Source organism: Onychostoma macrolepis, chromosome 12 (genome assembly GCF_012432095.1).
Source record: "Onychostoma macrolepis isolate SWU-2019 chromosome 12, ASM1243209v1, whole genome shotgun sequence".
Lineage (NCBI taxonomy): Eukaryota > Metazoa > Chordata > Actinopteri > Cypriniformes > Cyprinidae > Onychostoma > Onychostoma macrolepis.
Window position 1 is genome coordinate 17,497,890 of NC_081166.1, and position 19,267 is coordinate 17,517,156.

Genomic DNA, 19,267 nt, shown 5'->3' on the forward strand with positions numbered 1-19,267 from the left:
GGTTTAGGGTTTGTAGAATAAGTTGACATATACTTGTAAAGATTCTCATAGTCAGTATGTTGTATGTTGTGGACCCATCAAAATAAAGTGTTAGTAGATATTAAGCAGACAGTCTACTAATACTCTAATGACTGCTAGTTGACATGTAGTTACAAAGTTACTTACTGTTAGTAGAATGTTAGTAGAATGTCTAAAGTGGACTATCGAAATAAAGTGTTACCCAAAAACATTTACAAAAATGTAGAAAATCTTTAGAAGGCCAGTGTGTATTTTTCAATTTCAGCCTATAAAGGGGCTCATATGGCACAAATCTGAAGTTGGTGTCAAATGGTCTCACTTGAAAATGAATTTACCAACAGCGCCATCTACTGGTTGCTTGCAATAGTAAGAGAAAATCACAGTTTCCTCTGACGAGGTTAAACATAAAAATGTTTAAAGCACAGAGGAGATACAGTATACAAAATATGATAGTAAAAAAAAAAAAAAAAAAAAGACTTGATCTTGCCTCAAGTATGGTTGTTTGGGTCAAAACTATTCATTTTAATAAGTTCACTAACTTCACCCTAACACTAACTGATAACCTATTCAGTGCTTATCAGTTGATGGTAACAGAATAGAAGTGAAGAGAAGAGAAGAAATGTGACTGCTGGGCGTTCAGTACCTGGTGAAATGAAAAAGGTTCTCCACAGTTTTTTGTCACGGGTCACATCTCGTATCTCTTTGGTCATATTCACCAGTCGCCCAGTCACTGGCGGCACTCGACGGAAATCCAGGATCCTGTTGATCAATCAGTGAGAATTTTTTTTGGTTTTCATAATATGTTCGCTTTACATAGGTCATACTTTACATACTAGGTTCACTGCTGAGTTACAGGACACAAAGTAGCGTAAACATCATGTGTTAAACAAACTAGTTAAAATTATTATTTTTTGACTGATAAAATATGTGCATACTGTGTACAGATCACACACACACTATATATATATTTTTTTTTGCTATTTGCTCCTGAAAATACTGAAAATACATTATACATAATGCATAATGTTATTAATATACATATACATAATGTTAGATATAACATTATACAATATAACATTATGTAAAATATAACATTAGTTAATTAACTAAATTAACTTACAATCAAATGACCACATTCATATAGCAAATTGTTGAAGGAAACTATGGTATGCAAAATTGGTTTAAATTTTACCAGTAGAGGGCGCTCAAACTATTCTACATAGATTTTGAATAATAAATTAATGCCCTGTTAAGAGATGAAGCCTTTTTTTATTTTATCGCAATCCTTAATTACTGTATATTTCATAACTTAGCAAATAATAAATGTTTATTCATAATTGATTGTATCTTTTGACAGAACTGACCTTGAACAAAACTGAATTTATTACTGAATGTGACATGTGTAGGCTTTCTGACTGAACCGGTTATGAGCGAGCGTGGTTTGCTCATCCATGTTTTAAGACCTATTCACCCCTCGTGCAAGTGTAGACCCTCTGCTGACAGGGCAACTTAGAAAAAATCACCCTGAAAACAACTAATGGATGGGGCCTAAGGGATAAAAGCACTTGAAGCTACTAATTGCCCAGTCATGCTGACAGAGATGACAGAGAGAGTTTGTGTGCAGGAACGTTTTCCTCCTCTCTCACTGTCCGATGTATAACTCAGAGGGAACTGTGGGGCAAATGAAAAGTTGTCTTTTCAAACCACTCGTCTCCCTCAATGATTTCCTCCCCAAAGCCACGCTACTGTGAGCGACTAAAATCAGATAATTAATGGTACTTTGTCAGATATAGCCATGGTGGGCTTGTGAGGACAGAGAGGCCCACTGGGTGATGGTGCTTGAAAATAGAAATAACAACCTGCACTTTTGTCTAACCCAGATGAACTTTATTTAGAAAAGCTGGTGTTTTTTTACGTTCTTGGTTTGCGCTTTCTACCCACACACATGCCTGTGTGTACCGACTAGATTTTACTCCCGACCAGATGTGCAGATGGAAGTGAGGCGGACCAGGCCGGTCTGGGCCGGGTCGGGCCAGCTGAATGATTATATTGTGCCCAAGACTCACGCTGGTTCATTCTGACTCATGCTCACACTGCTGGAGAGGAGAGGCGGAGTGCTTGACAGAGAACAGCACAGGACAACACAACACAACACGCCAATCAAGCGAGGGACCTCCATAGAGTGGACCAAAGCCATCACTAAAATTCACTAATTGTTATGGCTGGGCCTCCTCTCCCTAGGCTCAATGAGTACAGTAGATTTTATTACAGAGGACATTACACTCCAAAAATCATCATTCTGTTTTTCAGTAAAAATATTCTTAAAAATAGAATAATAAAGATAAATAATATTTAAATAAAATAAATATGTGAGAAGCTAATTTAGGATTCAAAATTTATTTTTAACATTTATTTATTATACCTAAAAGAAAAATTATATTATTTTATATTACGTTTAAAAGTTTGGAGTATGTGAGGTTTTTTAAAGACATATCATACTTACAAGGCTGCATTTATTTGATTAAAAATATATAATAAAAATATTAATATAGTGAAATATTCTTAACATTTAAAATGAATGTTTTCTTTGTTAATATTTTAAAACATTATTTACATTTAACATTATTTAAATCACTTATTTTTGTTGTGCAGCTTAATATTTTAGTGGAAACCTTGATACAATTTTGTCGATTCTTTAGACAATTTATTTGAAATGGATTTTTTTTTTTTTTTTTGTAACATTGTAAATTTCTTTACTGTCACTTTGCAGCATTTATTTCTTTAAAAAAAAATCTTGACCCCAAACTATATATTATATTATATTTTATTTTATATTATATTATATTATATGCTTTTTCTCAAGCAATTTGTGATTTTTGTCCATTGGGCCTCCTCTTTGACAGGGCCTGGGACAATGTTTCTGGCTGTCCACCCCGTCCGATCACATTGATGAGGAGAAAACAAGACGAGAATGGAAATAAACTATAATGGCAATAAATCCCAGAGTGTCAGATCACAATCAGGGAAAATCTGACTCATATAGCAAACAACCAATAAATTCGGCTGAAATGAGCTGACAAGGACAGATGTCCACGGGTTATTGTGGCTGACACAAATTAAAGCCTCTCAATCACTGACATTCATCAGAAGGGCAATCACCTATAAGGAGACATTGTTGGATGGAGCTCGATTGGTGATCAGATACTGACGGATGTGTTTGTGCTCATTCAGAGTGAGTCATTATGTTCTCTCTGGATTTGGTGTTTATGAGTGTTAAACTGCAGGTTTCTGACTGTTTACTGCCCCGAGATACATTCACATGCTGTACTTTCACACATACATATAAACACAAGTTCAAACGTGCAGAAAACATGCAGGACACACCACAAGCGTTACACATTCACACGCACACAAAACATTCTTGCGCAAATAAATGCGGCCCCACAGGCCCCACATATACACAAGCAGGCAAACACTTTTACAAGTGGCATGTGGTAGATGTATACATACACATATATATTCAGGGGGAGACAAACATCTCACACACACTCTATTCATGCCAGAGGCTGACATTTACGGCCCGTTACCTGTCTAGATGATATGCTGCGATCTCAGCATTGTGCCTCTCGAAATCGGAGAAGTAGAAGAAGTCTGGGGGTGTCTCCTGCTCCCGTGTCTGCCTGCAAGGCAAAGGTTAATCTGCTGTAAGTCCCTTTCATCAACAAAGCTATAATCGTAGCCCTAGCCCTTGAAACAAAAGCCACCTTGTCAAGAAAACTTTAAGAGAGACGCCCCTCCATTATTTCTGGATTGATGCCTGAAAGAAAATGTATTTTCTTAGCATATTTTTCAAAATACCTTATTTTATTACTTACTCACTTAAAAATAACCGAAAGAACCAAGAAAACAGAAAAGCAATGTGAGTGACAAATACTGCAATGCTAATACCGTAATGCTAACGACTTTTTTATTAAAGTCCATGAAATTACTTCAACACAGTTTTTTTTTCCCTGTATTGATGTATTTCCTATGGAATGAGGTTGTTTGGACGAAACATATCAAATAGCTATCAATGAACCATGATCTGCTAGTTGCTATTGCTAGTGAGTTGCAAAAAATCTGTGTAGTGCGGACCGTTAGTTTTGTTAGCATTTAGGATTACACTAGCATAAAGCTAACTGACATGGATTTAAAGCCACAAAACTCCGATAAGGTCTTTAAGAACATCCAAAATTATGATATTGTACATGAGCAGTTAATAACAGACCAAACAATATGAAAACAATATTGTTTAATCAATACTTGTAGGTCAATGGAGGACATATCAAGTTCCAGGAAAACATTTCTCTACAGGCAAGAGCCAGAGGAACTATTTTTAACCAACAGTCCGACTTCATACGGTCCCGCTGAAATGCTTTCAGCAGACTCCATTTCAAACATACTTGAGATTTCTCTCTCCTCTCTTCCCTTCTCTCTCTCTCTCTCCGTGAATGCTGTCCGAATGTCAGAACAATTAAATCCAGCTGGGATCTCTCCTTTTCTCGACAGCCTTAATCATGCAAGAAGATGGTTCAAAACAATAACTTTTCTGGGAAGTGAATCATGTCACATCCCAGCGTCTTTGTGGCAAACCGAACCAGTCTGAAACGAATACAAGGTAGCTGGCATGAAGAGTGCCAGCTCTGTAATGGAAACAGATCCTTATCTTGGCAAAATCAGGCATTCAGTATCGTCCTCAGCTGGTGGCAGTCGTTCAAGGCGCAGCTGTGAGGCTGACATGCTCACCGATCGTTAAATAACACAGCATGGGACCTGCCAAACGAGAGTCTCCAACTTCACATTCTTCTGCAGTCCGCTCCTCGGAGCCCCGGATAATATCGCTCTACTCGCCAACTGAGAACCTCTTTTCAGGCATGAAGAGAATTAAAATGGATTTGTGTTTCTGCCGGAAGAAACTGGCCTACTACTGCAACGAACCCAGGAGCGTCCTTGTGATGAACTCATTGAACCCTTGCCCCAGATGCTCAGATGTTTAATTGGCAGAGAAGTGTGTACGGGTGTTTCTTTTGGCCCTGTGGACTTTAAGAAAATAAACTCCTCTAAAACACTTATCACTCTCACTCTCACTAATTTGTCCACTAACAATAACTGGCAGTGTATTTACAATTATACATTTAAAATATTTACCCAAAATACTTCTAATATATATTAAACATTTTCACAAAATTACAGCCTGACTGGAAAATCCACAATACAAATTTTCTGTTCACAAGAGCTATTTCTTCACACATTACAGTGACTCATATTTCATCTCAAGCTCTTCACTGACTCTGTTGTCTCCTTGGTAAACAAGTACACCAATATTACAAAGAACTTTAATAGGTGCAAAATTGTTGGTTGCAATAAAAAATTATGTCAATCAACAGGGCCATGGTTGTAATTTGTGTAGTTGCAGCAGATCATAATATTTTCACTCAATAAATATGGTTTATATGAAAGATTTGATCATTTTTAAAAAGGTAATAATCTTTTCATATTTTAAGATTACAAAAAATACTATCATTCAAAAGCTTGGGGTCAATATGATCTTTTGAAAGAAATTAATACTTTTATTCAGCAAAAATACATTACATTGATCAAATTTATAAAGCTGCAGAAGATTTCTACTTGTTCTTTTGAACTTTATATTTATTATAGAATCCTGAATAAATATGTATCACCGTTTTCACAAAAATATTAAGCAGCACAACTGTTTTCAACTCTGATAAAAATAAGATATGTTACATTGGGCACCAAATCAGCATATTAGAATGATTTTTGAAGAATCAGACTGGAGTAGCTAAATGCAGTCTTGGTGAGCATTAAAAAACATTCAAAAATCTTACCAACCCCAAACTTTTAAACAGCAGTGTATATTTATATATTTATACTGTATTTTTTAAAAAGAAAAAAACATACAATACATAAAACAAAAACAGAACTGAAATCTGCAAGTTTTAATAAAAATTATGATTAGGCAGAAAAGTTTCAGAAGAAAACACCTGTGTACTAGTGGCAATGTACCACAATTTCACATTGCTTTAGCTCATAATTTCAGTACCCTGGATACTGCATCAGCCTGTTACAGTTATTACGGCAGCTCACTGTCTAATGTACTGCAATGTAGTATTGTGTCTCTAAGCACTTATTGAGCACCACTGTGCCCAAGCACTTGACCCAGACAAGGTGACAGCACTTAGCATCTGCACACATCTGCCTCAGTTCTACAGTAAGCTTTTCATCAAACAGGATTCCATCAAGGTAAATTCAGTGTGCTTAACATCAACTCCATAACACAAATGGTCCCAACAGAAAAAAAACACAGGCTTTTTAAAAGGCTTTGAGACAGCAGCTGATGGCAAAACCCTCTGAGGAGTGTTCTGTGGGTGGAGAACTCTAAACCCCCTCCTCTCACGCTGGCACTCCAGACAACCTTGTTAAGCTGGAGCTTGAGAGCTCTCATTTATTCCCGTAAAACCCCAGAGAGACACGAGGAAAACAACACTCAACTGGCTGTTGGACCAGAAAATTATAACAAAGGAAACCAGACACAGGCCAGCCTGTCAAAGGGTCAAAACAATCCCTGCGAAGAATTCTGTAAAGCTTAGTTTCCTACACTCGACACAAACGACACCTCGGAGAGAGAAAAAATTCCCTCTGTATTAGTAAGGCGAGTTTATGAGGCACTAAATATAAAAACGAAGAAAACAAATGTGTGTGGGAGACTGAAAGCTCAAGGTGATTTTTTTCCGTTCTATTTTCTTCAAACGCATGTTCAGTGGATGTGGTTCACCATAGAAGATGCCATGTGAACGGTCGCCACTCTTAACGTACACTTAAATGAGCCTCAAGATGGGCCTCTGGGATGTGTGCAGACATCTTAAAACCAACTCAGCTGAGAGCAGGATGTCTCTAGTGATCAAAATACGCTGAGAGAGCGCTCTCCCTGTACTTCAAGGTAAACACACTGTTTACTCCTGCCAGACCGATAGATTATTGGTGCATGCAAACAGGCTCAAAATGACACTGGTGTATGCAAGTGCTTAACTGACATAATGGCAAAATTAATGGTAAAATTGGAATACAAAATAAATATTTATTAGGGATGCACTGAAATTTAACATTTCTGCCAGACAGAAATGGATCTCAGTCAATCATTCAACAGTCTCAACAATCTGTTTTACAAAATTAAATTCGAAAACACAAAATGTGGACTATTCATTAAAGAGGCAATCCACCCCACCTAGATGTATACACATATATTTCTTCTGTGGAATATAAATTAAGATAAATTAGAATAATAATCCATCTCTGTGAGTTCATATAATGCAAGTGGATGGGTCTCTCAAAGTTAATGCTTCAAAAACCATGCAAAACAAACACTATAGTAACCCATACAATCCCAGGGAATGAATCAGTAGCTGCGTTTCCATTACCCTTCAAATTGCGCAAACTGAAATTGAAAATTGAAAATACACCAAATGGAAAATTTCGCACGCATGAGGTAGTTTTTCAGGCAATTCGAATTTTTTTTCTTCGCAAAACTGCACCTCATACAATAACCTCCAAGAAACACCTCATAACTCTCAAGTATAAGGGGCTGTTTGGATAACCCTTTATTTACACTTAGACACGTCTGTGGCGCATTATGGCTCCGACATCGCCACCGGAGCTGATCGTGGCAACTGTAGACAATGCTTGTGTTTACACTGTGGCATGTTTCAGAAGCATCCCAGAAGCGGGTCTCTGCGCTGCTTTGCTAAAGATTACACGCCTATATATGCGATATACATAAACCTACCAACATCAGTTACCATGACTTATCACAAGGTGTAAACTATCATTTCGCAATAGTTTTTTTATCAACATTTATAAAAAAATCACAAAAGTTTCGCGCAAATCTGGAATGGAAATGCAGCTAGTGTCTTCTGAAGCAGAACAATAGGCGAAACCTGTTGTTTTACTTTAGAACACATTGACTGGGTTTTATGGGTTTGTTTTGTGTGGTTTTTGAAGAGTCAAATTTTTTGAGAATCCCATCCAATTGCATAACATGGATTTACAGAGAGGGATAATTTTTTCTAAAAAGTTTTGTCTGAAGAACGAAATTCAAATACACCTGGGACAATATGAGGGGGAGCAACAAACCAAATATTAGAGCTGACACTAGGCACTGTTAATTGGCCCAAATAAGTCATAAAATATGCCAAATATCAGCCAACCAATTGTCGTGGTCGAGATATATCCGGTTCTTACTACTGTACACAGGCCATGGCTACAGTCTATGTAAAAGCTTGCCTTGCAAACAATAAAACAGCAGCAGATGAGAAAATTGCTGATGGACAAAGTGCAAAAGGTAGACATCCACAGAAAAACCTAAACTATTAAGAAAACACACAGGAGCAAACAAATGAATCAAACAGGATATGGTATCTAGGACACTATATTCTGCCAAATCCCTTTGTTGGCTTTACACTGGACAAACACCAAAAAAGCTCTCACAATAGCTGTGAAAGCAAATTCATCTCACAAAGCCTGATCGCTGCAGCACTTGTAAAAGCTTATCCCAGCATTCTTAGGAGGTGTGTTGGTCAGACTGTGATGACGAAAGGAGACAAAAGCAATGTTAAAGCAGACACTTAAAACATGCTTCTAATGCCTTAAAGAGACAGTTCACCCAAAAATAAAAATGCTTAGTCATTATTTATTGATCCTTACATCTTACATCAACCCTGAATGACCTGTTTTCTAGCATAGAACACAAAATGAGATATCTAGCAGAGTGTCCGAGCTGCTCTTTTTCATACAATGAAAGTAAATGGGGACCAGCTACAGTCACCATTCACTTTTAGTGTATGGAAAGGAACAACTTGGACATTCTTCAAAATATCTTTCGCGTTCCATAAAATCAAGAAGCCCTACAGGTTTGGAACAACCTGTAACAGAATTATCATTTCTGAGTGAACTTTCACTTCAAAAGAAAAGCTGTTGGAGTAATTGCTAAACTTCACAAGATGTTTTCCACAAGAGCCACTCTGGGACTTTTTGACTGTGAATGATTATCAAACGGAGCATTGTTTAAATTGCAGAAGCCTGCAAAAATGACCTTTGAAGCGAATGTCATGGCGCTGGGAGCAAATATTAGAGGAAGAGGCACTAGGACTGGAATAAAGCTGCATTTTGTGGCTTGTTTGTGATAACAGGTAACAGGGAATGTCAAGAGGCGGCTCACGTTACAAACTTCAGCAGTTGCTATTTCACACAGCACTGCATAACATTTGAGTTTTAAAAGGCACAAATGAGCAGAAATGCTGGTGTATATTTAGCCTTTGAACTCTTTTCCATCCTTTTTTAATTGTTCTGCACCAGTGACATGAAACAAAAAAGGCCAAGTCTTCTAGAAACTTGTCATAGCAAACGGCGGTGTAATTTTTCTTTGTTTGGAAATGTAAGTGGTTAATGCTTTTCCATCTCTGAAGGGCGACCTCTCCTGAGTTAGGACTAAGGCCAAACCATTCCTCCTCCCTGGCCTAGAAGTGCTGCTGGCAGGTCAGCGGGGATGTCTGGTATTTAGTGTTGCGTCTGACAGCAGCGGTAGAGTTGTTGATGGGCAGTGAGAGCGAGAGAGGAGGCTGACGTCGGCCTTGAGCCTGCTTTATGTGAGGGGATATTCAGACCTGCTGTAAAAATTCCACAGAGAAACACTTTTTCTCTGCCTCTGGATGCTGCTTTTGCATCTCTGTTTTATTTTAAGGCTCTGACGAGCTTATTCGGGTACAGCCCTATATTTGCTTACGCACAAGGCAGCATATATTTTTGGAATACAGACTTATATTCAGGGCTGGGGAGTAACAAAATACATGTAACGGCGTTACATATTTAAAAAACAAAATATGAGTAACTGTATTTCATTAGAATTACGTTTTAAATAGGTGGTAATCAAATTACAGTTACATACGAAAAGTATTTTATTACCAAAGTGATTACTTTGAATTTTAATGTAATTTCTTAATTTCATATTTATGTAAACAGTTTGGGGATTTTAACCAATAAGGCAACTGATTCTCTGTTAAAAAAAAAAAACAACAACTGCGTACAGCAGCCTGTTCATTTAGCAACTAGTAGTGAGTGCATACGCTCATCACGACACATAAATAGACGACACAACAGAAAGGCATTCGCGTAATGCATTTCTCTCGTGCAAATACAAAGACTATTATATAAATCTGAAAAAGGTAACGTAACATCTCAGTGCAGTGCAATGCAATGCCTACCTGCAACAAAACTTCTATCAGCATCGGAGGATACAACGTCTAATCCGAAAAAGTATCTTGAGGGAAGTTGTTCTTGATCTTTGAAAAATTTTATCCAGTAACTCGTTTTTCTATTTTCTCATATTTTGAGTGTTTGAATCATTACGTTTAATATTTCTGAGAATTTAATTGAAAAATGACACCGAATTCTCCTAGATTTCACACTTTGCATTCAGTTAACACATCCATACGAATCACGCATGAAATAAAAGTTTAGAAAGTCAAATGATAGCTTTGTGTGTCTTTATTCATTCGAAACGTTCTAGAATATACAAAACAAGGGGAGTCTGCTTTTAGCTATTATGCCGCCCGCAGTTGGAACCAGCTTCCAGAAGAGATCAGATGTGCTAAAACATTAGCCACATTTAAATCCAGACTCAAAACTCATCTGTTTAGCTGTGCATTTGTTAAATGAGCACTGTGCTACGTCCGAACTGATTGCACTATGTATAATCATTTTCTATTCTTAACTGTTTTAAATTATTTTTAAATCAATTTTTATATCATTTTGTTTTATTTTTTTAATCCCTTGTTTTTATTGTTGTGATTATTATTATTTTTAATGACTATTTCACATCCTTTTATGTAAAGCACTTTGAATTACCACTGTGTATGAAACGTGCTATATAAATAAACTTGCCTAGAAGAATAGGCCTAGATCATCTTTGGCACGGTAATGCGAGTTCATGATTCGATTCGTGCACAGATGATTCTTTTGATTCAATCTTTTAAATGAATAATTTCTTTTGTTTAACGAAACCAGTGTGAATGGTTCACATTAAACTGGATAGATCTGGGGTATGTTTCCCAAAAGCATCGTTAGCGAACTGTGGTTGTTAAATTACATTGAACTATAACGACATTACTTGCGACCGTAGTTGCTTTGGGAAACAAACTCAGTGATCGCTTCTCCATAGAGAGGATTATAAAGTAATGACTTAAAGTTTGGTCCATTCATTAAACAAATCTATTGTATAACTTGGAGAACTGTGCCAGTTGTTTTGGCTAGTTTTATAATATGTTTGGATTCGTTTTGAAGCTTGGAATGCAGCATGAAACAGCACGGAATCCCCTTCATTGTATTCAAATTGAATTTATATTGATTGGTAGGTTTAAATGACATGACATTTTTGTTGTTGTTGTTGTTCATAGAAATGCTGTGGAAAACTGATGTTGTTAAAAAATGCAAAGAGAAAACATAAAAACAAGACATTAAGTTAATATGTTCCTTTGTGTTATATAGGCTATCTTAAGTATTTCAAAGTATTCAAAAGTATTTAGATTAAGTTACTAAACCTGAGTAATCTAATGAAAAACATTACTGATTACTTTTTAAAGCATGTATTTTGTAATCTGTAGTGAAATACATTTTAAAAGTAACCTTCCCAGCCCTGCTTATATTCCAAATATAAGTCTACAATATAGAGTGTAATGTGCTTGGATGTGAGCGTTAAAGGGCCAGTTCGCCCCAAAATGAGCATTTTGTCATCATTTACTCACTCTCATCATGTCACTTCCACACTTTTCTTCTTCCACAAAGGTTGTGTTTTGGCATGTATGAGATTGCAAAAATAGCGAGTGAGGTTTCAGGGAGTGTTTGTAATACCAGTTTCATCATATTTTTGCAATCTATTCATCAATGCCAGCTGGATTGGGCAAAATTCAGAAAAACTGAAGAACTGACTCCCCACTGTATGTGAATTTAAATTGAACTGGCCATAACCCACAGAAAGCTGAATGAGAATTTGAATTGGAAAGAGGATTTTGAATAACTATAAATCAAAGAAATTCAACACAAGTGATGCACTCTGGGAAATGAAGTGTTCTTTCATTCAGTTCCGCAAAAAACTCATAATCTGACATTCTTTCTGTCCATAAGGCCTATGAACATTCACACTTCAAGGCTCTTGAAAATTCACCCTATATATTTTCTAAATGCATGTTATAAATCTTATTGTGAAAAATGTATCGATTTATATGTTTGACCATGTAATTTGACCTTGAACAAAATGTCATAACTGCATCTTCTTGTGAAAACGTCAGACTTCTTATTGATGACGTGTGCAGGACTTCTCCAATCATTTACTCCAGTCATGTTTAACCGCCTCAATTTTTTAGTGCAACGCCCACATTTCAAAATCCAATCAACAACCACTGCATAGAACCAAGTCCCACCTTATTTGTTTTCTTTTTCAGTACACTCAGATGTACATCACACAACATGAAGGAAAATATCTGACACTACTTCCTGTTTTATAGTGAATTCAAACCTTTGACAGAATTTGCTATTCTGAAATTTGTTCATTATGTTAATATTAGTTCTGAACAACTCTGCCCTCTGTCCTCCACTGTCTGGACAAACAGACAGTCTCGCCCCAAATTTCCTCCAGTGTTCGAGCCAGAAGTTGAGAAAGTGTTGGGATGCACTAAACAAATAGAGCCACAGTTTTAATAGTGACACAGAGTCCGTGTTTAAACTTCTCGTGACGTCAACCTGCAAATGTCGTACATACTGTAGCTGTCAATGTGTATTAATTAAGCCTAAACCGCTTATGTCATATTTAATATGCAAAATTGCAAGGTCTCTAAGTGATCAACATTATCAAAACTTTACTGCAAAACCTGTTATACACAATCTACCACATGTCTTCTGTCTTCTGATTAATAGTTCATACTTTTTAGCAAATAAAATGCCTTTTATAGGCCTATTATAATTCTAAAAATGTCCACCTTCAGTTTCTTATGCACAGGTCTTTTTGCAGTAAAATCTTTATTGATTTGTATTATGTAATAACTTTTATATGGTTAGTAATACTTCAAAATGGACATTTACTGAGAATTTAATGATATTATAATTTCATATTAATGTTTGGCCCTGTAAATATCAAAAACTGCATGAAATTGCATATCTTTGCTCAGTTTGGGTCTCTGAATAAGACAAGATGCTTTTTCCTTCTCAAGTAAGATCTCCAAACTATATATACTGTCTAATGGTTCAATAAACTGTTCCATTTTAAAAACTTTAAAAAAATATTTCATATTTCCTATACAGGGTTAACAGCAGAAAAATACATTGAAAAAAAATTACACATTACCTTTAAAATCAAGTGTAATATTTGTATTTCACCTCTCTGTGTTTTTCACACTTTCACAGCTGTGCTCAAGGCTATGAGACTGAGCTCTGTGAGCCAGCTGTTTTCTTTAAGTCCAGCACAAATGTGAAAAATAGTTTGACGCGAATACAAGATACAACTCACAAGAAAAAAAAAAAAAACAATACCCCTCAGGAACAGGCTGCTTTTTGTACAGAGCAAAAAATTAGCTTTGAGAAACTTGGCTGGGCTGAAAATAATGAAAGATCCTTTGCAAATGTATTGTGTTTCTGAGATAAGCATTGAGTGCTCTCACAATCACTGAACATGAGACTTCTGAGATGACAATGGACTAACAGATCTTGACTGCAAAGAAAAACCAGGCGCTCACAGGAAACACACACACACACACACACACAAACGGAGGGAGTCAGAGAGGGAGAGCTGGAGGTAGATGAAGAGAGAGAGAAAGAGAGAAAAATAAAAGAGAGCACACACTAAGCTGACAGACAGGCAGGCCTAAATAAGCGAGACCACAGCATCAGCCTCTCATGCGCATCATCCCTGTAATGGCATCGTGTAAATATTCCAGCCAGATCAACAGGCCATAAAGAGGAATCCATCATCTGCACATAATCTCTGACAGATTTACTGGCCCGGGCTGACAGGCTTCCCTGTATGATAGCACGTCTGGGATAACACCCCCCACGAGCACACACACATACAAATAACCCATAGCACATCGTCTCTCTGACAAGTGGAGGTGATGGCTGTGCTATCAGGTTCAAGTGTGCAGTGTGTGGAGGGGTGCGCTCATCTTTGTTGTGGTTTGATCTGGGCTTTCAGATGTTGAGATGTTGCCATTACACACAACTGGGGTTTGAAGACATAGAGTCATTTGCTGTCACACATCTCAAAGCAAAGTGGAGGAATGGTAAAGGTGGGTTGCAACCAGTAGCATGCATAGACATGGCCATCCCCAATTGCCTTTTTTTTTCTTTTTTTGAAGGGGGGGGGGGGGGGGATTCATGCATTGTGATATATGTGGTTTAATTTGACTGCAATAAGGCATTTGTATTTTTATATGACAATTGTTTGGGCCATATTAAGAAAACCTAAAATAAAATAATAGATTAAATAAAATAGAAATAAAATAATAGAGAACCTAGATACAAGTTTAAATAAAACTAAAAGCATGCAAAATAAAATAAAATAATATAAAATAAAAGAATAGATATAAATTTAAATACAATTAAAATGTTGACACGACACTATTATAATAATAATAATTATTATTATTATTATTAATTATTACTATTCACTATAAATGAGAACTAAATGCACATTAAATGAAAACAAAAGGATTGAAATCCGCACACTGAAAATAGCTGCTCAAAATGAATTGATTAATAGCAACGTTTTGACCCTCAGGTCTTCATCAGGCTCATTCAACTAAATGCACATTAAAATAAGGCAAAATAAAATAACATAAAAACTAAAATAAAGAGAGCCTAGATACAAGTTAAAATAAATTAAAAAAAATGTTGTGCATTTATTATTATTATTATTTAATATTAATAATACTTCTTCACTATTATCAAGAATTAAATACATGTCAAAATATATAAAAAATGAACAGCAGTAGTGTATTATTATAATTCATGATAAGACATTACTACTGTGTGTTTATTTATTTTTTTAATATTATATATTTATTTTATCTCAAGGCTTTACTGGCAATACTGAGGCAATAAACTGACCCTCACTGGATCACAAACCTCTGAAACCACTTAATGTCTTACTGGTTTGTCTCAGATACTCTCAGAAAGTTCTAATTTTCCTCTTATTTCATTTCTCAAATTTAAGGATGTCCCAGTTAATTAAAGTCTTTGATTCAAAAAATGGGCTTGAAAATACGATTTCCTATTTCATACACGGCCTAGTATCATCCTTGAGAGGCAGCGTACTGCAATTCCATGATCCACACAGGCCTAACAGCCAGAGACAAATGGCTGCTATCTCTGCCCTGCAGGTCTGTTCGTCTCCTCTCTCGCTGACGGGAATGCCTCTCTCATTGGCTGGCCGACCTCACTGAATCAAAACCCTCACTCCTTTATTCATTTATTTTGGTCATTTAAACATAAACGTATATCATTTAAGAGCAGGTCTATGAGCCGTTCGGCCATGAATGCCGCCCTCAGGTGCCTTTGATGTGAGGGCTGATTTCTGGTAGCGTGCACTGTGAAATAGAGCCATGTATCCATGATCAAGGCTGTGACCCTGTCAGTCTCTATTACCAAGCTTTATCACTTTCTGCTCGGACGTAAAAACCTCAGGGTGGGTTAATGATGAAATGGTGAGATGGAGCACATGATTTGTAACGACCTAAAATCAAACGTGACAATGAACGTTAACCAAGAATAACGGTCATAAAACCAGGTGACAACAAGAGAATCAAATCTATGAATCACACTGCTAATACATCTGTCAGCATGACCAATAAAGTTTAAGCATCAAACATCTGCTATCAGTTGTCAGTTGATACTTATTTTAAGACCATTTTTAAATATATTGTAAAAACTGCAGTGATGCAATACTGCATTTTTTTGTTCTATTTGGTGGCATTTGCGCACCATGACCCCGGTTAATTTCCACCCCTGCTCATGGGTCATGTCAAGTTTGTGCAATACCAGAGTTCCAAGCACCTCCACTTAATTGGAATTGACTGCTCCATCTCAGCCACTGCTTTCCAGCTGCAAGAAAAGGCAGCTGCCATTATCATTTATAATTACAACTGACCCAAGGGAGCGGTGAATATTTTTCATTGATTTCCGGAGCTCAGCTATGCTTTTCTAGGCAAACATGTCCTTTTCGTTGGTTATATAAATGGAACAAAGCCCTGATGGAGTCAATGTTAATGTGCATCACCCGAGATTTAGCTTTCCACTGAAAATAAGTATAATGAGGTTATTGTGATTCCCATCAAACAGATCTAAATAAAAAAATGTAAAAAAATAAATACATTTTTTTCGAGTTTAATGCGACGTGTCCAGTGTGTGTGATACCTGTGAGTTGTTTTAGACGCAGCGCTGTGCTTTTGGCCATTACTAACATATTTTGTAATTTTGATTAGATAATCATCAAGTGTTCTAAAATAGAAGCAAACAAAGTGTGATAGTATACATAAAATATCCATATGTATGTAATTTCAATGCTATGGTCTTTGTGTATAACTTTAATGATCAATATAATAATTAATTTTAATATTTGTTTTCATTTACTAAGTATGTTTTAGTACAGTTTTTTTTTTTTTTAATAGTAAAGCACTATTTTAGTTTTCGTTCAGTATCCATTGTAAAAACTATGGGATGATTAATTAGTATCGGTCAGTGTGTTCCAACCTAGGTATCAGTATAATCTGCTATCGGTCGACTTCTACATGCAACGACCAGAAATTTTTATTCTCTTGAATGAGAATCACATAAACATCGACAATGGGTGACTGTAATACTGTAAATATAGATCCAAAACATAACTACACAAAACAAAATGCAAAACACAAATGATCTTTGAATAAAACATACAATTTTTCATGGTTGTGACATTGTATTCGCCATTTAAAAAAATGGGGATAGGTACTTCATTAGTCTCACCCCATATTCTTAATTGTTTTAATAGGAAATGCAACACAGGACAGAAAAACAGAAGGTAATTACATGCTGTATCTAAAATTTCATATTTCTAAAACATAAATGTAAGTATCAGACAATGAATACAAAAGCCCATTATTCACTGTTGCCTGTAAAACAATCTTAAGTGTTATCATTCTCCTGGTATCTTTCACAAAGCCCTAAAAGGAAAGCCATGTCTTTAGATGTATGACTTACAGTACTGTAGAGAAAACAAGCAAATTGCTCTGCCTATACAGCAATTACCACTAATTAGTCAGGCTGAGTCCTCCATTTTGGATTTGGCTCTCAGTGCACGTAGCACACCTTAATTGTCTCTCCTCAGACTAAAGCCTGCAGCCGAGAACACAAAGGCAGTTCTTCAACCGCAGGAAAACAATGCTAATGCTAACCCAGGGAACAGCAGAATAACTGCTCTGGGGATGGCCAACTCTTCACTTTACAAGGGGACGTTTGCTTTATTGTTGCAAACAAGCTACCTCATCAGCCTCTGTCTTCCAGTAGGAGGGAACTCTGGGAAAAGCCTTTTACTGAGGCGAATATCGGTCCGCAGCATTGGGTGTTATCTTGTGACGGGAAAACAACACAGAGTATACAGTAACACAGTCAAAACCTAAACAGCGGGATATGACAGAGCATCTCGGGAGAAGGCTTTACATAATTTATATCCCATATTCCCACTCCTCTCTTAAGGGGCATTACCAGGAATGTCTAGCATTCCAACGGCCTAATGGTCATAAACTGCTGTGTGTGTGTTGTGCGTATGTGTGCATTACAGCACAAGATGAATCAACTAGACATTTTACTATAACTAGGCTTACACGAAATCTGTGCCTGTAGAAATCTGCAGAAAAATCGGCAAATTTCCAAAAGAATTATGGAAAATATGTACTCATCCTCATCACTGTGTTCATTCATTAAATATTTTGTATTTTTAGAAGAATGAGCACTTCATTAGTTCCACCTCATCTTCTTGTTTCAATAGGAAATACAACACAGGACAGAAAAGTAGCATATAAATGCTGATTTAAAATGTCAGGTAAAAAGCTAATAAAACACAAATGTAAAATGAAAAAGAAAAAATATATAAATATATATAATAAAATGTTTTCAGGACATTTATTATTATTATTATTATTATTATTATACACTATAAATGAGAACTAAATGAATGTTAAAATAAAAGTTATTTAAATAAAATAAAATAAAGAAAAATAAAATACAATAAAGTGATCCTAGATACAAGTTAAATGAAAATAAAAATGCATTTTATTTAAGGACTTTACTATTATTAGGCCTTTAGTATTGTTATTATTATTATTATTATCATCATCTTCTAGAACTGAGAACTAAATGTTAAAATAAAAATAAAAATATTTACATGCTGTATTTGTAAATAAAATTTAAAAAAAAATAAAATACAATAAATTGATCCTAGATACAAGTGTCACGAATCCGGTTCATGGTCTTCCGTTCACTCACCATCAGAGGTCGCCCTTCCTTCATATTGACTCTTACACCACACAGACTGTTACATGTCACTCCGGACTACAGTTCCCATCATCCATTGCACTGATTGCACATACACAGCTGAATGCACTGATCACACAGCTGTCACTAATCACACGCTCACCTAAGAGCTATTACACACACTATATAACACCCTCTCCAATCCTGTTCAGATCGCTGAGTATTGTCTAGCGTTTAGCACTCTCCTAGTGTTTGCTACTTACCAAGCCTTTCCGTGTTTGTTTTGTGTTCAGTCTCCTGTATTGTTCCGCGTATATCACTCTCCTAGTGATAGCTGCCTTACGGAGCCTTGTTCTAGTTTAGTCTAGTCTTTTCGTATTGCCTTGTTTCTTGTTTCCTGATTCCTGCCTGTGTACCTTGGATTAACCCTTGTCTTGCCGCTCGGACTCTGTCTGTACCTCGTCTGGACTATTGCCCGTGGACTATTCTGGATTACTCTTCTTGTCAAGCCCTCTGGATTCTGTTCGCCAATCGATGACCTACACCAGCCCTAGGAATATTCTTGTGTTTTGTTCGTGCCATACCTGTTTGCTAGTGTTTCGACCCTGCCTGTGTTTGTTGACCACGTCTGTCAATAAAAAAGCTT

At 36.4% G+C, this 19,267-nt stretch overlaps 1 protein-coding gene across 2 annotated transcripts in view; it reads right to left on the reverse strand.

Annotated features, from left to right (window-relative positions):
* fam20cb (FAM20C golgi associated secretory pathway kinase b) overlaps positions 1 to 19,267 on the reverse strand; it is a 46,732-nt gene that overhangs the window by 6,208 nt on the left and 21,257 nt on the right. For both annotated transcript variants that reach the window (XM_058794345.1, XM_058794346.1), the window contains exons 4-5: positions 3,606 to 3,698; positions 662 to 777 (exon numbers count right to left, since the gene is read on the reverse strand). In XM_058794345.1, the coding sequence (XP_058650328.1) occupies positions 662 to 777; positions 3,606 to 3,698 (209 nt within the window). The remainder of the gene's footprint in view (positions 1 to 661; positions 778 to 3,605; positions 3,699 to 19,267) is intronic.